General features: G+C 49.2%; 2 protein-coding genes across 5 annotated transcripts in view; one reads left to right on the forward strand and one right to left on the reverse strand.

Annotated features, from left to right (window-relative positions):
* Nucleotides 1-22,538, reverse strand: part of LOC135914200 (GTPase-activating Rap/Ran-GAP domain-like protein 3) — a 557,065-nt gene that overhangs the window by 229,126 nt on the left and 305,401 nt on the right. The window contains exon 1 of one of the 4 annotated variants that reach the window (XM_065446947.2): nucleotides 1,594-1,772. The exons of the other annotated variants lie outside the window; for them this stretch is intronic. Coding sequence (XP_065303019.1) covers nucleotides 1,594-1,667 — 74 coding nt within the window. The 5' untranslated portion in view covers nucleotides 1,668-1,772. Of the gene's footprint in view, nucleotides 1-1,593; nucleotides 1,773-22,538 lie in introns of those variants that run through there. 4 annotated transcript variants of the gene reach the window in all.
* LOC135917035 (putative nuclease HARBI1) lies at nucleotides 18,877-21,536 on the forward strand. The gene is made up of 3 exons (XM_070524215.1): nucleotides 18,877-19,247; nucleotides 19,689-20,247; nucleotides 20,606-21,536. Exons 1-3 carry the CDS (start codon nucleotides 18,920-18,922, stop codon nucleotides 20,961-20,963), a joined length of 1,245 nt encoding a protein of 414 aa, XP_070380316.1. The 5' UTR covers nucleotides 18,877-18,919; the 3' UTR covers nucleotides 20,964-21,536.

The following is a 22,538-nucleotide window of genomic DNA, read 5'->3' on the forward strand; positions in this document are numbered from 1 at the left end:
GATCATCGTTGTGTAGCAAAAGGGTGTAATTTTGCTTAAGAGTGTAGAAGCTCACCAGTTTCGACACCATCGCGGGGCATTAAAAAGCACCTGAGAACAAAAGATACACCCTTTGGGCACACAGTTCGCACAAATTGATTTCTCATTAAAAGTGACATTTAAAAAAAAAGCACAAACGTAAAAGCAAGGTTGGAAGTTGGGTCACTGCCTCTGATATTGCGCTGTCACACAAAACCAACGAATCAGCACAGACTAGCTCCAGCAGTGACTTCACTGGATTATTTCGGCCACAATGCAAGGCAGGCGTGCCGTTTCTCCGATCCTGGCTATCGCAAACTACAGTATCGCGGCTAAGACATGCTACAGACAATTGGAACTGAAAACGAAAGCTTCCGATTTACGACAAAGTGAAGTCTAGCAGGACGTTTCTTTTTTTCTTTTTTTTTTCTATCTATGCTGGTGAAAACGTTGCCATGCAGTCTATATAACGCCAATACAATCAAGAGGTGACCACGTCTTTTCTCTATAGTTTATGTTGTGTTCGAACGCCTAGTTACAGATGCAGAACACGGCAGAAAATTCAGCACCAAAAGCCAGCTAATAACATTCACAACATTATTCTGGTATTAATTGAATGAGATAGCAACTAACGACGCACCTAACGATCGTCAACCTTCAAACGCAGACATTTCGCATGAACATCACAGTATTGACAACAGCGATCCACGCGTCGTCCCTATAAGGACTATTGGCAAGGTTAGTTTTATGCAAACGTTACGCATAACGCGATGACACACATGCGCATAAAAGAAGCGTCTATAGCTTACAGTCTGTGTGTTTTCAATGCACGAAAAAAGATAGCGCCTCCCTTCATATAAGAGAGAAAGTTTAATGCACCTGGAAAGGTTAACATAACTAAGCGTACTACTTCAGTTGTAACTTACTGTGGAGGAGGAAAAGAAGAAGATAAGCAAAAATATTAGCATACAAATAAACAAGTGAAGCGGACTAGCATGCAAATTCATGAGGCCTGAATTCCAGAAGAATGCTAGAAGCACCTAGAGAATGCAATGCAGAGGCAGGACCACCACCATGACCCAAAGACGCCTCAACGTTCGCATCCTGAGGCTTGTATAAATTGTTCTTTAAAGTAGCCGTTGAGGGTGTAAAACGCTTGCCAATGCATATTGCATGGTCCATTAAGTTCTCGTCAACACTACAAATGGGACACGAGTGCTATAGCTGGACAATTGAATTTTAAATAAATTCTTAAGTAACTGCGTACAATAAGCTCCTACATCGCGTTCGTTTGAATGTTGCTTGCACGAATCACTCCGAGCAGAAGCTGCGCCCAAGAAACCTAGTGGCACACACTTCCTAGCCAGCAAGAAGGATCGTTAAGCCAGTACTGCACAAATAAATAGGAGCGAAGAAGGCAGTAGCGCGCGACAAGCGGTGCCCTCAGTGGCGGCCGGCCACCAGCGCACACAAAACAGGTGGACAAATACGCCAGACTCGGGAGCGCGAAGGGCTCCCCATCGCAGTCGTCGAGCATCGGGGAAACGAGAAAGAGAAATAAATGCACACACGCACCGAAGTCTTCTGGCGCCGTAGATAAGCGCGGTATGTCGAGGTACGTCGAAAAAAAGCCCAAGATCCGAGCTCATCACGCCGTCAGACTCGGAGAGGAGCCCGGCGGCCGGCACATGCTCGCTGACGGGGGCTTAGCGCGCCAAGGACTAGGTCAATGTTAATCAGCCTTGATCAGAGCTCGTAGCGGCTGCTTGCGGCGAGGGACTCCTCCGGTGCCCGCAGGGCCACGACTGCCTCGCCAGCGATGGGGCTGCCGCTAGTCGCGCCGCCGGCTCGTTACGCCAGAAACAATGCCGCACGGGTCGTTTCGTTCCGGCAGGCCAATTAACACACAATGTGGCCGACCTGGAGCTCCCAGCGAGGCTCCCTTCCCAGTGACGCGGCCAGAGCTGCATACGCGACCCGAGAGAGGCACACGCCCGGCACTTCGTTCGCGGTGTGCCGCGGTTCATCCGTTTAATGCCCCTTTGTTTTGCGTCCATTCCCGCAACGAAGAATGAGTGTTTGCGGCCCTTCACATTTGGAGTACGCTATCCAGGCGTCGTCTCTCGTGTGCTGGGACCATACTCATGGTTTCCGTATAGCTTGCACCCCCCCCCCCTTTAGAAGGCTGCAGTTTCTAGTTTGCACTGACCAGCGAATAGAGGGCATATATAGCGTGCGCAGATCTGCATGACACAATGCCCGCGTTCCGTGCACTCGAATGTATCCTTAAGTATAGCATTTTACCAAGAACCAAGTTCGCAGCGACGCAATTACATTAAAAAAAAAATACAGGGCAAGAAGGCTCGTCTGCATCAGTTACTAAATGTGGGCCAGCATGTTGATTAAACTGTTGACGTAACGCCTTTCCAAACTAGGTCCACCAGTATAACGAAGTGCGTATCACCGTATCGAACGCCATAAATGCCGAATATCACGCGCGTCAGTAAATTCAAAGTAGGTCCACCAGTATAACGAAGTGCGTATCACCGTATCGAACGCCATAAATGCCGAATATCACGCGCGTCAGTAAATTCAAAGATAAAGAGTGGCGTGGCAAAATTAAAAGTATTGGCATCTCGCTGGTCCGGGCAAGGTCACCTGTACTACTAAACACGCGTACCAGTACGTGCACTGTGCCACCGATGTTGTGTACCAATTTCCACTGCGATGCGGCAGTGTTTACGTTGACCAAACTGGCCAATGTATTCATGATAGACTGCGGCAGCATTTCTGCTCCTTGAAGGGTGATAGCGGCGCCAATCTTCCCAGACACACTAGGGAATGCAATGGTTGCTACCCCAAATTCAATCAAGTCATAATCGTAGGACGGCGAGACTCTAGACTTGAGCGAGAAATTATGGGAGCGGCATACATGCGCAGACTTGGCCTAAACACGTGTGTAAGTGAGCCTTCAGTGTGTCTCCTAGATAATGAAACCCGGTTTTTGATTATATAGGTATAGGTATTATTTTTTGCCCCTTGGTACTTTCCATAGTCGTCTAGAGTTATTCCTACCGCGTGTGTTTCATCCTATCCTTCAGTATGTATGCACGCAGATACGACCTTTTGCTGCTGTGTTTCATAGTAATAAACCTCAGTTGCATGCTAGTTACCGCTCGTCCTGTCCACATCGTCTTACGTCCTGCCTGAAGTCACGGTTCTTTTCCTCTTTAAACATGTCTATCATTTTTACAGCGAAGCTGTGTACCTCTACAGTCCAAGGAGATTTTCGTGTCGTTGTTGGTGTGGTAAGCAAATAACTCCCCATACGTGGGCCGATCCTGAAGATAGTGAAATTCCGGGCCGACCCTCGGCAGAGGTGCGAACAAAGGCAATAGTCAAGTACGACGGCTACTTTCAACCATAGTATGGCACAAGTGTACGTCAAGAATATTAACATATGAAACAAAGCTCATACACCTAAGGGAGCCCAAAGAGCTATTCGAAGGTGCAGATAAATTATCCGACAGAAATGGGCGACTTGTACTCGTGTTAAACGAACTTGGTAGCAGTAATAAGCTAGCAAATTATTATTTCTCTTTCTCTCTCTCTCTTTATATACATAAATTGAGACGTTCCCGGTATCCGGTAGTCGAACAGCCACTTGGAACTGGTAGGTAGAGGACGCCCGTAGGAAAAAAAGAACGGTACTTTATTTCCTACGTTCCGGCAGGGGTCCGGCCGAAACGTAGAAACAAAGACATCGTTTCTTTTTTTCGTACGTGCGTAAGTCTCTCTCTCTCTCTCTCTCTCTCTCTCTCTCTCTCTCTATATATATATATATATATATATATATATATATATATATATATATATATATATATATATATATATATATGACTTGAAGGCAGCAGTATCTGTGGTTACCGTATGGTTATAATTGAAAAGTTGTTGCACTTCTTCAAAAACTATTTACGTTGTCGACGTTTCGACAGGAGAGCGTCATCAGAAAGGTCGGTCTACGGCGGAAATATGCAGATGTTTTTAGGCATGAAATGCTTTTAGCTCCTGTTGTCGGCGACCTTCAAGTGACCTTGAGCCAAAAGCCAGAGCCGTTATCCCAACACTCAAACGAGAACATCCGGACAAGCTGCGAGAACAAAACGAGATTATCCGAGCAACCAGTCAAAACTTAGGAACATGCGGTATTTAACCCTCAATCCTTTGTAGAGGACCGCATTACATACGCTAGTTACTGCCCAAACAAGTTACAAAAACTACTGCTTCCGAGTTCTCAATACTTGTTCACACTGTCACTCAAGCTGTAACTACTAGTACGCTGAAGTTTTATTTGTCATTTCCAATAAACGTCGTTCAAAAGGCAGATACAGGGCACCATACACTTGATTGTCATCTTTGTCAGGGTTGCCTGTTCAACGCCAGCGGTCCGTGAGTTCTGCGATGCGGGTACTGCGCCAGCTCGGGAGATGGCGCCACGCTGCGTGACCAAGCCGGCAGCGTCCCGCGCGCCGCGGATGGCCTTTTTGGCCGCGACGAGACTGTGGTGTGGTGTGGTGTGGTGTGGTGAGGTGTGCCGTTGTGAACATGCACTACACCAATTTTAAGATTGTGGCTAGTATCATCTCCAACCAATCTGCTTTGCCGGAAGCCATTTCATGCTTACATCTACTCTCGATTACGGGACAGCCATATTTCTTTTTAAGAAGCGAATCAACCCCTTTCTATTGTGTGCGTGTGTACGCGCGCACGCGCGCGCGTGTGTGTGTATGCGTGTGCGTGTGCGTGTGCCTTCGTGCGTGCGTACGTGCGTACGTGTGTGTGTTGCTGAAACCTTCGAGATATCGAGATGCAACAACAGGCAGCTGCCTGACGCTAATCAATGCACTCTTCAGATCATGAGGATAAGAGTCGCTCGCTGCTTTTCTGCGTTGAAATGGCCGGCGGCTGTAAGGACGGATTAGTACTGCATGTATTTCTATCCTTGCATTTCGGATTTTGTCAATCCATCACAATTATATAGAAGGCGGCATTATTTGGCGTTTTTCACCTAAATTTAAAAAGACGAACGCACACAGCCACGGGGTGGCGATAACACCAAACATGACATATGTCAAGGTTACCAAGTTCGCACCACCTTTTGAATGCCTTCAAGGACATTAAAAAGTTACATGCACGTTTGGTTAAGGCTTATGCGTAAAAAAATATGTATACGGTGTCCCAACTATAGTGCACCAACATTTAAAGAATATGGAAATGCCACGTAGCTGAACAGAAACAATGTGATGTTTACCATCGATTTGAGATAATGATATTATTTTTTGCAATTCACCTAATTATGTATTTAGCCTTAAATAATTAATCAACTTATCAAGTATTCTCATAATAAGAAAATTGTCAATGAGCAAATTGTCGACCAACATGAAAAACTCCCGATACAGCTTTGTGCTGCTCAATAAGTGCTGCATAAAAGTTTTTCCGAGTGTGAAAGAAGCCCGCGAATTCACGCTAAGTGCATCGAGCGGCCAGTATATATGGCGACCATAGCAGGACAAGAGAGCCAGGCGTGAAGTGCACACTTCTGTGTTGACTGTCGTAACGAGACCTTTGGGATTCTCGCGAAGCACAGAGTCGGTTGCGGGCAAGCTGACGAGCTGCACGGGCTTGAGCAGCGACGTTACTGGCGTCAACTGGGCCAAGGGTCATGGCCTCAAGTTCGCGGCGTACAATCCGTTTCAGCTGATCTGGTGAAACTGACGGCTGTGCTGCCGTGTGGTCTTCGCAAGAGGACGTTGCCGCCGTTTTGGGAAGCCCGTAAAATGTGTGGCCAATGCGCCGGTTTTAGCCTGCTCAAAGCGCCGGCACTCCTTTATAATAGTGTCGACTGCAGAGAAATTTTTCCACATTAAAATTTGGAGATGTGCAACCTCTTCAGGATTTGCCCATCCATGTCGTTCTCCGGCATCTCGGCATCGGCCTTTCGGCGTAGCAATAGCCCGTCTTCTATGTACGAGACGTAAGATTCTGTAGACGTCTGCGCACGTGACACGGCCATCTTTTTGGCGGCGATCTTCCGACCAACGGGCTTCCCAAACAAGTCTCGTAGTTCTTTGCAGGTGTCCCAGCTCCCGACCTCAGCTTCGTGGTTATCGAACCGTACTTTCGCAGGACCTTTGAAGCAGAATACGATATTTGTCAACATCAAGATATGGTCCCAGCAATTAGCACTACGCTTTCGTACTCCGCAAGCCAGTCTTCAACGTCCGCTTCACTGGAACAGCAGAACGTTCCAGGATCCTGGGGTTGCACCAGCACGACCGCTGAAGTAACGGGCGCTGATGTAGGCAACAGCCCAAAACGACGGCAGCTACGGAATTCCGTTGCGAGGCGCGACGTACCCAGCACCTCCACCAAAGTGTGACGGAGGCGAGATGTAGGTGAAGGATATATGTACAGACTATTCACAAAGAAAGCTAGGGCAAGAGAAGGTGCCTGATCTGGGCCACGTGCAAGCGTCCTCATCGTCTTAATCGCTTTGCCAAGCCTCACGCTCATCCATGTGGGGGTCGCTCCGTAACAATATAAAATATGTTATAAACGAAAGTCCGTACGACATTTAGGTCAGAAAATTTTAGTTCTGCCTGTACCACGACGGCAACGTCTTTTCATGTGCATACGAATCGCGTTAGACAGATGCGTCGTGCAGGGTCGGGCTTGCGCTGCCATTTGCGAGTGACGTCAGGTTGTGCGTCTAACGAGAGCCGGGCTAAGGCGATACGCACACGATCGGAGAGGACGCTCTGTGTACACAGCGATCTCCTCGCGCGGTGCCCTTTGCATCGACTGTGCTCGTGGATTATCGACCGGCTGCCGCAGTGTGTCTCGTAAAGATCATGAACTACGCAAGCGGACGAGAGACATTGCAAGGCGTCGAGATTATGACACAGGCGATCCGGAGCGTGCTGCTAAAAGTCAGTTCCGCTTTTTGCGCAAAAGTCGCCTTGGGCTATAATGGTTCACGAATACATAACGATAGTCAGACACTCGTCTCGGCATAATTATGCCTATGGCGTCGTTCGAGGTTTAATGCCGAATGCGACCCGAGCGCTAATAAGGCAAAGCGCGAAAGAGCGAATGTCATGCTAGTGAGACACTTAGAGACCTCTAACGCAATAATATTCTGATGACTGCGTTAAAGAACAGAGGAAACGCAAAAATCTTAAAAACTTCCTGCGTTCGTGTGGTTGAAATAGAAATGTAGAAAATAATAAAGAAAAATGGATCATCGTGCTTTCCGCGTCCAACGTGATCCTTCTCCTTCTGAGCCGTAGACTGCTTACAGCGATCGAATCCCGTGGATCTCCACCCAATTCATCACGTCCGGAGAAAAGGGCCAGGTGGTCGCGATTCGCTGTCCGCGAGCGCATGTCCCGCTCAAATTTCGCTGCAGCCGAGTGAAATACAGTCTTTCCCGCCTGTCCACTGCTGCAGAGAATGAATAACGAAGGATGTAGTGTCAGCTTACAGGCGTGCGATAAATGAAGCTGAAAATGTATTCCGTATATTTGAGCCCATCGGTAGATTAAATCGCGTAGCTATCTCGGCTGGACGTTTAATATTGGTGGCTCTATACGCCTGATAACATGGGAGAGGTTTTTCTATTTTTCAATCCCTCGTATTCTTGTGGGCTTGCTCAGGAGCGTTTGTATATTTATGCACTAGTAGGCTTACGTGAAGGTGTTCTAGGCAAAACTTGGCTTGCTCTCGGTAACCTACCGGAAAGCATGAGAACCGTCTAATCAAAGGACAAGCGCAAGGGTAATTACCGAGGTTATACCAAGCTTTGCATACATTTTCTTCAGCTTCCAATGACAGCTCATTTAGGGTGGATTTCGGAGCGATAGATTTCACTATAGTTTACACTGTGGCACTGAGTCGGAAAATGGTGCCATTCGTAGTTCGTGAACTGCTAATCTCTTGGTTCGTTGTGCTTGTCCTGAAGGTGATTGCTACTTTAATATGAATAAAGTGATAAAAACTGAATTCCTTGGAAAACTATAAACCAAAAAGAAAACGCTTTCGGAGCCCAGCACAATAATGGAAGACTGAATGAGCGATGCTTTCATGACCGAGCAGCGAGAAAATATTGGTGCACTTGCATTCAGCAAATGCAAAGCGCGTTCTTACAACGACTTTAGTGCACGATGCATTTTGTCTCTCTATGCTTTCTCCTCTTGAAGGGACGCTATAGACAAACACTAAATTGGCTTATACTGACACAGTGTTCTTTCAAAACACGATTTTCGTTAATGCCACTGTAATAGCTTAATTATTTAAAGAGAAAATGAAGTTCAAAGCTTCATTGTTATTTTTTTTATTTTGCGCGGAACCTGAGAGCCGGTACGTCAGTGTGACGCCACGGATTTCAAGGCATTTTTTTTTTTTCGCATTAGGGCGGTTGCGGCGTCAGGAGACGCCAAAGAGAGAAATAACTTGAGCTGTATTATAGTAAATTGCACAATGCCAAAGAAGACACTCTCACCGCGAGATGAAAAGCCAGAAAAGCCGCCAACACGAAAGACGGATGCCGACGCCACGTCGAAGTTTCCGCAACAGCTTGCCGTGACGTCATGGAATTCGACGACGTCTGCTCACGCCTACATAATTGCCAGTAAAGAAAAAAAATCTTCTGTATGATGATGTGTTCCTGATTGCCCAATGTGTATAAAATAGCCAGTCAATCGAAATAAGCCCCAATTTGAAATTAAGCGCCTGTCCTGGCGTTTACGTACTTTTCGTCCTCGTCCATAGCGATGTTTTAAGAACGCTGGCAAGGTGAACCAACTTGCCAAAATCAAGGTATTGTTGCTGATTTTCCGCTACCAACACGGTGAAGTCTCGCGACTGGACATATGAAATCGGGAAATATGAAATATCTGGCTGAAGAGGCAAGAAGCGCCGCACACTCATATACATGCATACATACATACATACATATATATATATATATATATATATATATATATATATATATATATATATATATATATATATATATATATATATATATATATATATATATATAGAATGTGCACGAGTTGTCTACTACCCAGTAAGTTGACAGCGGTATGTTCCTGAAGCCGTGGTTCACATCGCGGAGGAGGGTGTCGTTTTCTCCTGAGTGTGCGGCGCTTCGTGCCTCTTCGGCCAGACTCGCGCCCAGGGCGCACTTTACGCACGCCTCCGTCTCCCTTGAGTCCCGCGCGTTGCAGTGCACTCGCGTGGCTAATTGGTCGGCTAACTTCTTCGCAGAGCAGAAGTGTGCTGCGAGATTCCAGTGACTGCGCTGTAGTCGAACTTCTCGCCTCTTTCTTTCCGTTCTGTCTCGATCCCCAACTGCCATCGCTCGCGGCGCCGCATGGCGTGACCTCTAATGAGGAACGGAGACGTGCCGCTTTTCTAACATTTTTTTTTCTGTCTTTTTTTAACATTTCTTTCTCATGCGGTCTCTTGGGAAACTCTTCATGGAGCGTCTGTTCTGAGAATGACCCTAAATGAAAGCGCAAGCTTTCCTGAAGAAAATTCTGTGTGTTTTTCTTTCTTTCTTTTTATGTACATGACAGTGCTATTGCATCTCGCCTTCTCGATTCTTTTGTGCTTCGTGTATTATTTCGCTATTTGTTTCATTCTTGCTCGAACTGGCGGCGGCTTCGAGAGGCGCCTCCCCAGTTCAGCTGCAATCGCGCCTCCCAGGTGCACGGCCGATGCTCATTTGACTTCAGACTCGAAATTCAACGGTTCGTGCTCTCCTTTGTGCGTACAGTTGCAGGTTGAACTTCCTTTTCCAAGAGCGAGAGCGACGCAATAGGGGGGCAAAGAGGTTGCTCTGGACCAGATCACTCCAATTATCAGTTAGCACCATACTTGTCTTATTTCTTACGAAACAGAGCACGCATGGAATAGTATGCCTGTACAGCCACGGATATGCAGGTGTCTCTAAAAATGCGCTTTCAGAAAGTATAGAGCGTCTGAATATTGTGACCTTAAAAATAGACGTGTACCACAGTAGTCATTCATGCGGTCGGATTGTGCAACTGTATATATATATACGCGTGTATACTGGGTGACTGAAAAGTAACTGCGCAGTGGAATTTGTGGTCTTACATTTTTTTTAGGTTTACTTACGACAGTGCACTGATCACTACAGGAGATGCTTAAAATGTCCACCCCCGGCTTGAAGATACGTGTGCACGCGACGCCGCATATTGTTAAACGTTCAGCGAAATGCTGCTGGCGTTATCTGTGCAATGTGCTGGGCAATGTACTATGTATGTACCTCCTGCAGTGTTACGAGAGCATTGCTCTCGTAAGCGTGTGCTTTGAGTGCACCTCACAGACGCTATCGGACGAACTACGTACATGCCTCGCACTTCATATCGCGCGTGAAACTGCGATGTCCTTCCCTATTGTCATCATGGTATCTGTTTATTTTCTCCGTGCACATTTACTTTTTCCGACACCCGGTATATGTGAAGCCTGGGGACACTGGCTGCAGCTTAAGGTGAATAATTAACTGCACTTCAGTGGCGCATGTAAGTTGCCCGCAAAGCGGGGGAATTAAACGAGGCGCTATCACGGATACGTTGCGCTCCACATAAAGGAGTTTTGTTCTGCCTCACGTACACACGTTTTTCTCCCTTATGGCTTCAAACATTCCAGTTCAATCGTACGCTTCAGTGGCGTATCGAGTTCCCGCTAAAATTCTCTACAACACGCCCTCTGGCCCTACACAGTCAGTTCACAAAGCAGTTACGTCGAATGTCTGCATCTTTGATGAGTAATCAGCTACCAGTAATATTCGGCGGTAGGATGCACGCAAGACGAAAGAAAAAACGTTGTTTAACCCCGTTTGGAGTAAGATTTTTTTTTTTAATTGTCAGGGTCTAGCCAGTGCGCGATGGAGCGTAGGTATTTTTAGCGGGATGCGCAAGTCACTTTTCATGCCTCAATTAAAGCACAGAAAAGTTAAATAGCCACGGCATCCACGTCTGCTCGACGAGAAAAAAAAGCATACAAACAAACAAAGAAGATGAAGAACGAAGTAGATAAGTATTGCTACTATATGTCGGAGCCTTATCTGAACACTGTGTGCGTACGACGCCTCTGACACTAGTTGCTGTATCGGGGAATGTAATCGCCATTTTGTGACTTAATTTTGAGACAAAAACTTAAAATTAAATTGTGTAGTTTTACATGTCAAAACCACGACCTGATTATGAGGCACCACGTAGTGAGGGGCTCCGGAATAATTCTGCCCACTCGGGGTTCTTTAACGCTTACCGAAGTCTAAGTACATGGGTGCCTTTACATTGCAGCCCCGTCGAAATGCGGCCGCCGTGGCCGGGGTTTGATCCCGCGACCTCGTGCTTAGCAGCCCAACACCATAGCCATTACGCAAGCACGGCGGTTGACAAAATCTTATTCGGAATACTTACAAAACACTGCGCTTACAGAAAAATAGAAGAGAAAAAAAAAGCTATGCTTGTGCAATGCGACACACCGCGCTGCCAGTTTATTTCCGCCAAGAGCAGCAGCAGCCGTGCCGGGTGAATTCGAAGGAATAGAAACACAAGCTCGAAATAGACTCAGTGCGGAGAAATAGGAAGCCACGTTGTCAAGCCAGGATCAAGTGGGAGCACTAGCGCAACATCGCCGATAGCAGTTATAACAACGCAAGAAGACATAAAAAGAAAAGGAAAATACACGCAACAGGACGCAACAGCTCTTAAGGCGAAGTGCAGTCAGATGCACACTCCCTTTTCGTTAGTCCTCCACTTCTGGCCACCTCCGTCGCGTGACACCGAAGATGCGGCGGCCCATAGGCCCACTGGCAGCAACAGTCGGTGCGCGTTGCATACATATTGTATCGCTTTCGAGGCAGCCCGGCTCTTACACGCGGCGACGAGAGCGATTGCAGATGGAACTCGTCGCGACTAACGTTTCGCAAGTGAAGACAGGCCCCCCCTCGGGAGAGAGTATCTGACGCGGTAGACAAAAGCGGAGCAGCGTTTCCGGCCGCAAGGCAGACTGGAGAAATTGGAAACGCGACGCGCTTTGTTTTGAAGTGGCGCGTGGTGATGAGGTTTCGCAAAGGAGCATTCGAAGAACGGAGGTATGTACACCAGGGAGCAAAATTCGAGTCGTCGAGGCCCCGCTGAGAACAGAGCTGCGGGCGAGTATAGAGCCTGTTTTCCTTCGCTCTTCATTCCCTTCTCTCTCTCGCTCACACGAGCGCGCGCGGGGTTGAATGTAATTCTCGCAACGGATGCGCGTGTGTCGCCTTCGCGGGCTGCATTCGGCGGAGGACTGCCGTGCACCAGAATCGGCGTTGTCCCGCGTGCCCGGACCCCCCCCTTCTCTTACCGAAAACATCTTGTTAGCAATGCGCCCGCGACACGCGCCGCAGCATCGAATGCTCCGTCCCACGACGCCTTATGGCGCACGTGAAGCCCCGGATCATTCTCGCTCGCTTGTACAACAAACAACTCGTCTTTCCCGCTTCTGCCGACATAGCGCGTGTTAGGAGGAGATTTTCCTTGTGATCATCTCGATCTTAGATGACACGCGCACACATCCCACGCTATGCAAGTGCCTTGGGAGCGCGTTTTCAGTCATTAGGCCCAAAACATCGAGAACCGAGGAAGATGTGACGGACAAAACGAAACGGGCAGGGGACCGTTGCGAGTTTCTTGCTAGCCTGTCATCGTGATGGATAGCTTCCGGATCGCTTCAGGAAAACATGACTGACTGAAAGTTTTTAACTGTATACCAATATAATGCAAGTTGTTGTGGCAGAATGCAAGTAAGTGCTGAAAAGCGCCAGCGTACCGGTTTTTAACTTGTCTTCTCTGCTGAAAAAAAAGCACTCGTCTAAGGGTTTAGACACAAGAGGGGTCTATTTACATAGCAAGAGACGCTGCGGAGAGTAGACGCAACTTGGCTATATGAGAAAGCGCATGTCCGACAAAAGAACTTATTGGCCAACAACGATGCTAGCGTGGCCAATCTAATGTAATATTTTGCTGATTTCCTTATTTTTCCACTTCAATTTTCAATTCGGTACTTACTTCGGCTGCTTAGATATTCAGGTGCGAAATTCGCGAAAGGAAAAAAAAAAGAAAAACACAACCATGGACACCACCACAATATGCCATACACCGTAATATAAGAACGTACAATGACCATACTAGGTGCCATCTCCGGGATCTTGGATTGTGAACTTGTAGCTTTTGTGTCACGATTTGCGAACCACTCGCGCGAGCTCGTTCTTGAGGGCTTCTGCTAAGGCGCAATGGTTGTTGCGGGCGCAAACCCGCGCGGGTTTTTTGTTCTTCATTTATGCCCCTTTTCTCTTATTTCGAGCTCACCGCTTAATACATGAAGTCAATATTTTCTTTGCACGTTTTTAATGCTTCTGCACCATGAGAAAGGCGGAAAGTCGGCGCTGTCTTAATTTGCAATTACATGGCGAAACATCGCCCAGTCTTCGTATTCAGTTTAAAAACGTTATCGCATAATGGCCTATGCCTCGCGCTGTCAACGAAACATAAGCCAAATAGCGGCGTACGCAGTTTTATGCGAATGGATAAGAGAAAGAAAGGTGGGCGGGTGTTCAACCCCCCCCCCCACCCCTTTGTTCCTGCCCTCCCCGCGTTTATTATTTAAATGTCGACTGCACTCGACATAGTACAGCTTCTCCAATGGGTCCCGCACTAGCATACGCTATCTCGTGGAATAGTCATGGAATGTGTTCATCCCACCACGCGTATCACAAGGCAAAGATGAAACTAGACGTCATCAAAGATAAATTAATTGTGGGATTTTACGTGCCAAAACCACTTTCTGATTATGAGGCACGCCGTAGTGGGCGACTCCGGAAATTTCGACCACCTGGGGTTCTTTAACGTGCACCTAAATCTAAGTACACGGGTGTTTTCGCATTTCGCCCCCATCGAAATGCGGCCGCCGTGGCCGGGATTTGATCCCGCGACCTCGTGCTTAGCAGCACAACACCATAGACGTCCTAAATATGCGTCGGTTCGGTGAAAACTAATACTCTTGCGTAAGAAATAAAATTATGTACTCTTACGCACGTTAGAAAACTTGGTATCCTGTTATTTAGCGTTAATCAGGAAATTCCTTCCACTGTTGAATGTACGCAATAATCTGAAGTTAAGCAACCTTAGACACTGAACTAGCGACGGTGATCGGTGCGTTTTCTTTGCTTGTCCCGCAGTGAACGTCCAGTCGTGTTTCCAGTTGGAACCCCAAAACACCGTCAGATAAGGTACGCACGTCAGGGATTTTTCGACAAACGTGCACGCCGATAGAATGAGTGCGGACGCTGCATCTGAGCGCTGCCTGCTACTGCGCCTCTACTGCCGCCTCAGGGTAGCTGGCGGTGATAGCTGCAAGGACGGCAATAACTCCGCCTCCATGTCTTTTTCACTTTGAAGCAAGGCACTAGGCGTCCAACAAACCGGAGTCGCGAATGAGAGCAAACAAGTAACCACGACAGGCAGAGCGTAGCAATGAATATGTAGCGGCAGCAGCATCGGCGTCGCACGAGAGTTGACGCAAACGCTCGCGTCTACACGAGGCTCGAGCGGCTGGCGCGTTCCGGCGCGGGCTAGCGTTCCGAAGATCATTAAAAAGAATGCTACGCTAAGCGACGGAGTGTTGGTTTTTCCTCTCCTGCGAGAGCCCGATACTTTGACGGTCTACGTGGTCGCTCGTCGCCACAGTTTGGTGACCCGGACGTGATATTGCCATACGCTCCTGTGGTAGAGACGACCATGGACCAGACCGACGCTACGAGAGCTCAAGGCCAGAACCATTCCGAGGAACGCGGGGAGTCCTCCTGTTCCGCCATCGCTGTCCGCCTCCCACAGTACTGGGACCAGCATCCTTCGGCGTGGTTTCTTCAGGCCGAAGCGCAATTTCAAGTCGCTGGTATCTGCTCTCAAGCCTCGAAGTTCCATTACGCCGTCGCAGCGCTCTCGCCCGCCGCCATTGACGAGGTAGCAGATTTGTTGAACTCCCCATTGTCTGCCGCCGCCTATGACGATCTCAAGGCAGCACTGCTACAGCGCACAGCAGCTTCACAGCGTTCTCGCATCCAGCAGCTTCTGTCCGCTGAAGAACTCGGCGACCGACGCCCTAGTCAACTTCTTCGCCGAATGAGCCAGCTGCTCGGAAACAACGCGAGATCCATCGACGACACGCTGTTGCGCGAACTGTTTTTGCAACGACTCCCGGCTAACGTGCAGATGGTCCTGGCGACAGCCTCTACCATGGACCTTACCGGACTTGCCGCTTTGGCCGACAAAGTCATGGAAGTAGCCACCCCAACCATCGCAGCCACGTCACCGTCTCCGGGTGACAATACAACCGCTCTGCAAACTCTTCCCTGCTCTTCTGCAGTGCAATCTCCGCTCGACTCCTTGTGTGAGCGCCTGGAACGCATCATCTGTGGAGCGGAGCATCGCCGCACGTCTCGTCGCCCACGCAGCCGTAGTTCCAGCAGATCACGACGCACGGGCACTCGCAATGAAGCCTCAACTACAACGCCTGGCGTTTGCTACTACCACCGCCGTTTTGGAAACGACGCTCGTCACTGTCGGCGTCCCTGCGCTTGGCAGGGAAACAGGCCGGCCGACCTCTAACGGCGACGAGTGGTCCGGCCCAGCACACAAGTCGCCTTTTCTACGTGACGGACAGAGTTACGGGACAACGATTCTTGGTCGACACAGGTGCTGACGTCAGCATTCTACCCACCCAGCGCTCCGACCGAAAAGCGACTCCTGTGTCGTTTTTGCAAGCCGTCAACGGCACCAGGATTCCAGTTTTCTCGTCACGCTCCGTCATGCTAAACCTTGGCCTTCGACGAGCGTTCCGCTGGATTTTCCTGGTTGCAGACGTCCGTCATGCAGTCATTGGAGCAGACTTCTTGCATAACTACGGACTCCTTGTCGACATCCAACGACGCCGTCTCATCGACTCCGTGACCCAGCTATCCGTTCCCGGCGTCCCATCATCAGGCACATCGCCCATAGCGCCTATTTCTGCCATGTTGGACGAACCTTTCGCCGCACTCCTACGCGAGTTTCCCACTTTGACGCGCCTACCGGACTGGACGCAACCAGTGCAACATGACGTGTGCCATCACATCGTCACCTCCGGCCCACCGGTCTACTTCCGACCCCGGCGTTTGTCCCCGGAGAAACTCAAGATCGCTCGCGCGGAGTTCGAACACATGCTGCAACTTGGCATCATCCGCCCTTCTTCCAGTAACTGGGCATCACCACTTCACATGGTGCCTAAGAAGACGGGCGACTGGCGCCCCTGCGGCGATTACCGGGCACTAAACAACGCCACAGTTCCTGATCGCTACCCTCTACCGAACATTCAGGACTTCACGGTAGCGTTGCACGGTGCGACGCTAACGGCATTCGACCACTGCCGTCCAAGATTCGCGTCATCGAAAACCTTCCCCGACCGACCACACTCACCAAGCTTCGCCAATTTCTCGGATTTGTCAATTTCTACCGCCGATTCATTCCCGAGTGCGCACGACTTATGGCTCCGCTAGACGCTCTCCTGGTAAACAAGCGCAAACAAGTGCTTCAGTGGACTGAAGAGGCCGCAGACGCTTTCGCAAAAGTCAAGTCTGCCCTCGCCGACGCCACGCTGCTTAGACACCCAAAGCCAGACGCACCCACTGCCATCATGACCGACGCTTCAAATACCGCCGTTGGTGCCGTTCTGCAGCAATTCATCGACAATGAGTGGCATCCACTCGCTTTTTTCTCCAAGAAACTGAAGCCTGCGCAGTCCCGCTACAGCGTTTTCGGCCGTGAATTACTCGCTGTTTACCTGGCTATCAAGCATTTTCGCCATTTCCTCGAAGGCCGTGCATTCACTGTCTTGACTGACCACAAGCCCCTTGTGCACGCAACGAATCGTTCGGCGTCCTGTTACTCGCCCCGCGAGATTCGACAGCTTTCCTACATCTCCGAGTTTACAACAACGTTCCGCCACATCAAGGGCACCGACAACATTCCAGCTGACGTTCTGAGTCGTGTCAATGTCGTTTCCACGTTGACATCGGAACCTTTCATCATCGAGGCCGACTTACTCGCCAGTCAACAGCGTGACGACACTGAACTTCGTGCACTCCGGAATTCGCCAACGTCCCTGCAATTGGAAGACGTCGTTGTGACCCCAGATGGTACGTCCATCGTCTGCGACACTTCTAACGACACACCCAGACCATACATTCCGGCATCCCTTCGCAGACGTCTATTCGAAACCGTGCACAACCTGTCGCACCCTGGCATACGCGCGACACAGAAGCTTCTTTCCAGTCGTTTCGTTTGGCCTCGGCTAAACGCGCAAGTTCGCGATTGGGTTCGCTGCTGTTTGTCGTGTCAACGTTCGAAGACCCAGCGTCACCCCATTCCGCCTGCCAAGTCTTTTCTTCCACCGGATGCTCGTTTTGACACCGTACACCTGGACCTCGTCGGCCCTCTTCCACCTTCGAAAGGATACTGCTACATACTGACATGCATCGACCGTTACACACGGTGCCCAGAAGCTACACCTATATCTGATATCTCAGCGCCCACTGTTGCAGCAGCGTTCGTGTCTACGTGGATAGCAAGGTTCGGCTGCCCATCCACAATAATCACAGATCGCGGTCGACAGTTTGACTCAGCGCTCTTCAACGAGCTACTGAAACTACTCGGAACGACACGTTTTCGCACAACTGCTTACCACCCGCAGTCCAACGGACTAGTTGAACGCTTTCACCGGCATCTCAAGGCCTCCCTTATGGCACATGAATCGCCGGAGAAGTGGGTCCTGCATTTGCCTCTCGTCTTACTTGGCATCAGAGCCGCACTCAAGAGCGACCTAGGTTGCTCCTGTGCTGAGCTAGTCTACGGCACCCACCTACGCCTTCCGTGCGATTTCTTTGTCGCCACCCCCCAAACGCCTATGCCATCACCTGCCGACTACGTAGCCGAACTGCAAGCTTTCTTCAGCCAGATGCGCCCCGTGCCTACACGTTCACAAGAAGCAAGGTCCCCGTACGTTTCTCCCGCACTCAGCTCTGCTACCCACGTTTTCGTGCGTAACTGTGCCGTGCGGAAGCCTCTACAACCACACTACTCCGGGCCATATTGTGTTCTAGAGCGTCGTCCGACGACGTTTGTTGTGAATGTCAACGGCCGATCAGACACAATTGCCCTGGAACGTCTCAAACCCGCCTACATCGAAGCACCCGCGCCATCAGCTCCACCTGTATGCGACGCGACCCTGCTGCATCCTTCGTCGCCGCCTGCGCACGTGACACCCAAGACCAACGCGAAGACACGCCGCGTCACGTGGACTTTCCATCGTTCGTCGAACTTTCCTCCTCTCTAGGGGGGGAGCCCTCTGTAGCGGCAGCAGCATCGGCGTCGCACGAGAGTTGACGCAAACGCTCGCGTCTACACGAGGCTCGAGCGGCTGGCGCGTTCCGGCGCGGGCTAGCGTTCCGAAGATCATTAAAAAGAATGCTACGCTAATGGTGCATCCAGACGAAGGACCGAATCCGGATTTTAAGCGGACGCGGACGACTATGCCACGGACCGTCCGGATGCAAGCGCATCCACACGGCGGACGAGGCCCTCTCAGACGACAGCGCCACAGAGCCGGATTACTCTCGACCGCAGCCTCTGCGCTGGCTAGCAGCAGTCTGGTCTGAGAGTTTCTTCCGCGTATTGTTACAGTGCTCTAGAATATTCTAGAGCACTGTAGTATTGTGAGAGTATTCGACAAAATGGAGGCCGGCAGAAAGCGACGTTTGGCCGCGATGGCTGTTGTTGTGTCAGAAATTGACGAGGACTTTGATTTGCTTCCACGAAAACGGCGTTGTTGGCGGAAAGACTGGATAGGAAGGAAAGAATTGGGGATCCAGAACCTGCTCTACGAAGAGCTCCTGAAGACTGACCTCGACGAATACCGGAGGCTACTTCGTGTTAGCAGAGAGCAGTTTCTGCAACTGCTGTCACGCGTGGGGCCCCGCATACGAAGGGGGGATACCGTTATGCGCCGTTCTATATCGGCGGAAACACGGCTGCAGGTGACACTGCGGTACCTTGCTTCAGGTAAGTGTCACACATTTCCAAGTTATTACGGAGAGCGCCGTGGTAAATGTATACCGGTTGAAAAGTGAGCTTGGTGCTGATCGAAGGCCGCTTCGCTACACAAGTGTGTTCAAGCGCGCTCATGTGGTAGCGTACGAGCTCAATCGCACCCGAAATATCCAATGCAGATCCAGAGGGTTCGCGTGGAAGGGGTATCACGAGTAAACACAAGTTTTGTACGGCCGTGCTGTCCGCACCAACTTTTTGCATAAACATGCATGAGATAATATTGATGTGTTTACACTCAACTACACCAGCGAGCGCGATTGCTTTTCGCTGATACTGTATTCATTTACTGCTCTGAAACAGCCAGATATCAGATGTATTTGTTGTACACTTCCTACTTTTTTTGTGGTGTGCTCGCGAGCAGTTCACTGAGATTTTTTTTTTTTTGAATTACAGGAGAGAGTCACTATTCCCTGAGCCGACAGTTTAGGCTCGGTCATTCAAGTGTGAATGACATTATACATGAAACATGTACTGCCATTTACGAGGAACTGGGAAGCAACTTTATAAGAACACCCCGCACAGAGGAGGAATGGAAATACGTGATGGAAGGCTTTGATAACAAGTGGAACTTCCCGAACTGCATTGGGGCCATGGATGGCAAGCACGTACTCATAAAGAAGCCACCAAATTCGGGAACTATTTACAGGAACTACAAGAAAAGCTTCAGTATAATTCTCTTCGCTGTCGTCGACGCAAATTACCGGTTTTTGTACACTGATGTCGGTGCACCAGGCTCAGAAGGAGACGCTGCGGTCTGGCAAACGACACCCCTACAGAGAGACGTAGGAAACAGAAGTGCAGGCCTGCCAGAACTTGTGAAGGTGTCCAGCTCACCTGATGTGCTCTTTCCACCTGTGTTCGTTGCAGACGACGCATTTCCTATGGGACGGAATTTAATGAAACCTTTTGGGGGCACAAATCTGACAGAAGATAAGAAGATCTTTAATTACAGGTAAGATGCATATTGCACATAACGCAGCAGATATCGCATGAAAGCTTGAACTTTAACAATGCATTTTCGCATCTACTAAAGTCTCCAAAGTTGATTAGTTCATACTGCGCATGCTACATTCTGCATTGGGATGTGCCAATGTTGGCATAAAGCAACTCCACTGTTTCATTTCATTACATGCAAGCGCTTACGATGTAAGCAACTTATTATTGTCTAAATTAGTGACTACTAATAATCAGTGAAGGCTTAATTTCTGGAGTCGTTGGTTGGGCTTTGTGTTAGGCAGGTGGTGTAGCATATTTACTATTCCTCTGCCATGCAATTCATGATCTGGATTAACATCTCCTTTACTTTTCAGGCTGTCAAGGGCTCGCCGTGTCGTCGAAAACGCTTTTGGGATACTGGCAAACCGCTTCGGGTGTTTCCACACAGTCATCAATGCATCTCCAGAGAGGGTGACTGCCATCGTGAATGCGGCATGTGTGCTGCACAATTTTTTAGGCAACGATGTCATCAGCGTGCCAGACTTAAAAGTCGAACCAAACCCTGCTGGGTCACTCCTGTCCGGCCAAGCAGCGTCGCGTGGTAGAATTGGTGCTGTTGGTGCTGCAGTGCGTGATAAGCTGTGTTCGTTCTTCAATGACACGGGCGCCGTGCCATGGCAGCGGCAGTTTGCCCACTTGGATGTGAGCATCTACAGAAAACCTCGAAATTGAATACAGATGTCAACACTGAAATGGAATGAACATTTTATTTTTTCTGCGTGTTATTAAGCTTCCATGTGCCTTTGCATCACCTGCAGCATTTCCACTTGGCATGACAGCTGCCTTGTTTTCGGTATCGCCCGCATAGTCGCAGCGACAAGCTTCCCGAAATGCTCACACGCATCGTCAGTGATCGCAGGTTGTGTTGGCTGCATGTTTACGGCTATTTTTTCGAGGACCTTTTGCCGCTGCGACCACATGTCTTCGCGCGGATTACAATTCCGCCGTCTTTTTCTGGTCGGTGCTGCACTTAAGGATGTACTTGGTGCTGCGGAGAGGTCGGTGTGCGGTTCAATCTCTCTCTCCGTGGTGCAGCCTTCACCGAGGACAGCGTCATCAGCTGTGGCAGCCTCATCCACCGAGGCAGCCTCGTCCACTGCGGCCGCGTCTGGTGTCTTATCAGTGTCCTGTGACACAGGAGGCTGCAACAAAGGGGTTCTGAATCAAATAAATCGTAAAAGAACGAAATTTCTTGCCTGCAGCAGAAACAAAGTAACAACGTTTTACTTCAATTACATTAACGCTTGGGAGGACCAAATTCGCTCTGATAACGCGTTATATTGGAGGCATCCGAATACGGCTACAAAACGTGCAGAACATTATTGAACACAACTGAATGTCCCTTCTGGGTACAGGATGCATCTTGAAATAAAATTTAATATTTCAAGAGATTAGTAACCGGTTGCCTTTTCAAACATACCATTTCTGGCTCAGCCACCTCTTGCAGAGCTTGGCCCATTACTGAGCGGCGTACTTTAACTTTCACCGCATCGAGAAATTTCAATGCCTTGAAAAATTTCCATCGGCCTGCGTAGACGTCGCTGGCGGGTTGGCCGCTCTTAGTGTCCTCCATTTTTTTTCGCTCCAACCGGTATGTTCTTCTCTTATTGTCGAAGAACCTCTTCAGCGCCTCTGCGAAAAATTCGGGTAATCAGTAACACTCACGTAGCAGCATGCATAAGTCACGGAGAGCAGTATTCGAAAAGCCTGACACTAGTGAAGATACCGTTCCAGGAGAGCAGACCTGGTCTCTACCGCGACCCCTACTGCTCCCCTGGGAAAATCAATGATGTTATATTAGAGGTAGAGGGCCGAAAAGCCCGAGAAAGGTACAATCCGGCATGACTAAATACGAGCGCCACAGGCGATAACGTCTGTCCGACGTACCTCTCCCTTAGAACGGCCTATAATAGACCAATAGCACCGCTGCAAAATAAGGCACCTGCATTGTTTACAATGTCAGTCACGCAAGATGCAACCTACTGTCTGATGTAATATCGCATCGCTTTTTCAGGCGCTGGAATATGTCAAAGCACTTACCGACACTGTACGGACCGTAGGTTGGCCAATTCTCCTTCATCTGTTCCACGATATGCTCCCAGATTGATTGTTTTTTTACCGTGTCCGCATAGTCTGCACGACTGAGGTCCCACAAAATGGGAAACTCTTCCACCATGTGGATGAAATAAAAGGCGGCGTCATCGCACAAGTTCATTGTTCAACGACACCAGGAGCTGCGAACCACTC

The sequence above is a fragment of the Dermacentor albipictus genome, chromosome 1 (genome assembly GCF_038994185.2).
Source record: "Dermacentor albipictus isolate Rhodes 1998 colony chromosome 1, USDA_Dalb.pri_finalv2, whole genome shotgun sequence".
In the NCBI taxonomy this organism is placed as follows: Eukaryota; Metazoa; Arthropoda; class Arachnida; order Ixodida; family Ixodidae; genus Dermacentor; species Dermacentor albipictus.

Coding starts and splice junctions, on each gene's coding strand:
- LOC135917035 (XM_070524215.1), top strand. CDS start 18,920: ATGGAGGCCGGCAGAAAGCGACGTTTGGCCGCGATGGCTGTTGTTGTG. Junction 19,248..19,688: donor ACTGCGGTACCTTGCTTCAG/GTAAGTGTCACA, acceptor TTTGAATTACAG/GAGAGAGTCACTATTCCCTG. Junction 20,248..20,605: donor AAGAAGATCTTTAATTACAG/GTAAGATGCATA, acceptor TTTACTTTTCAG/GCTGTCAAGGGCTCGCCGTG.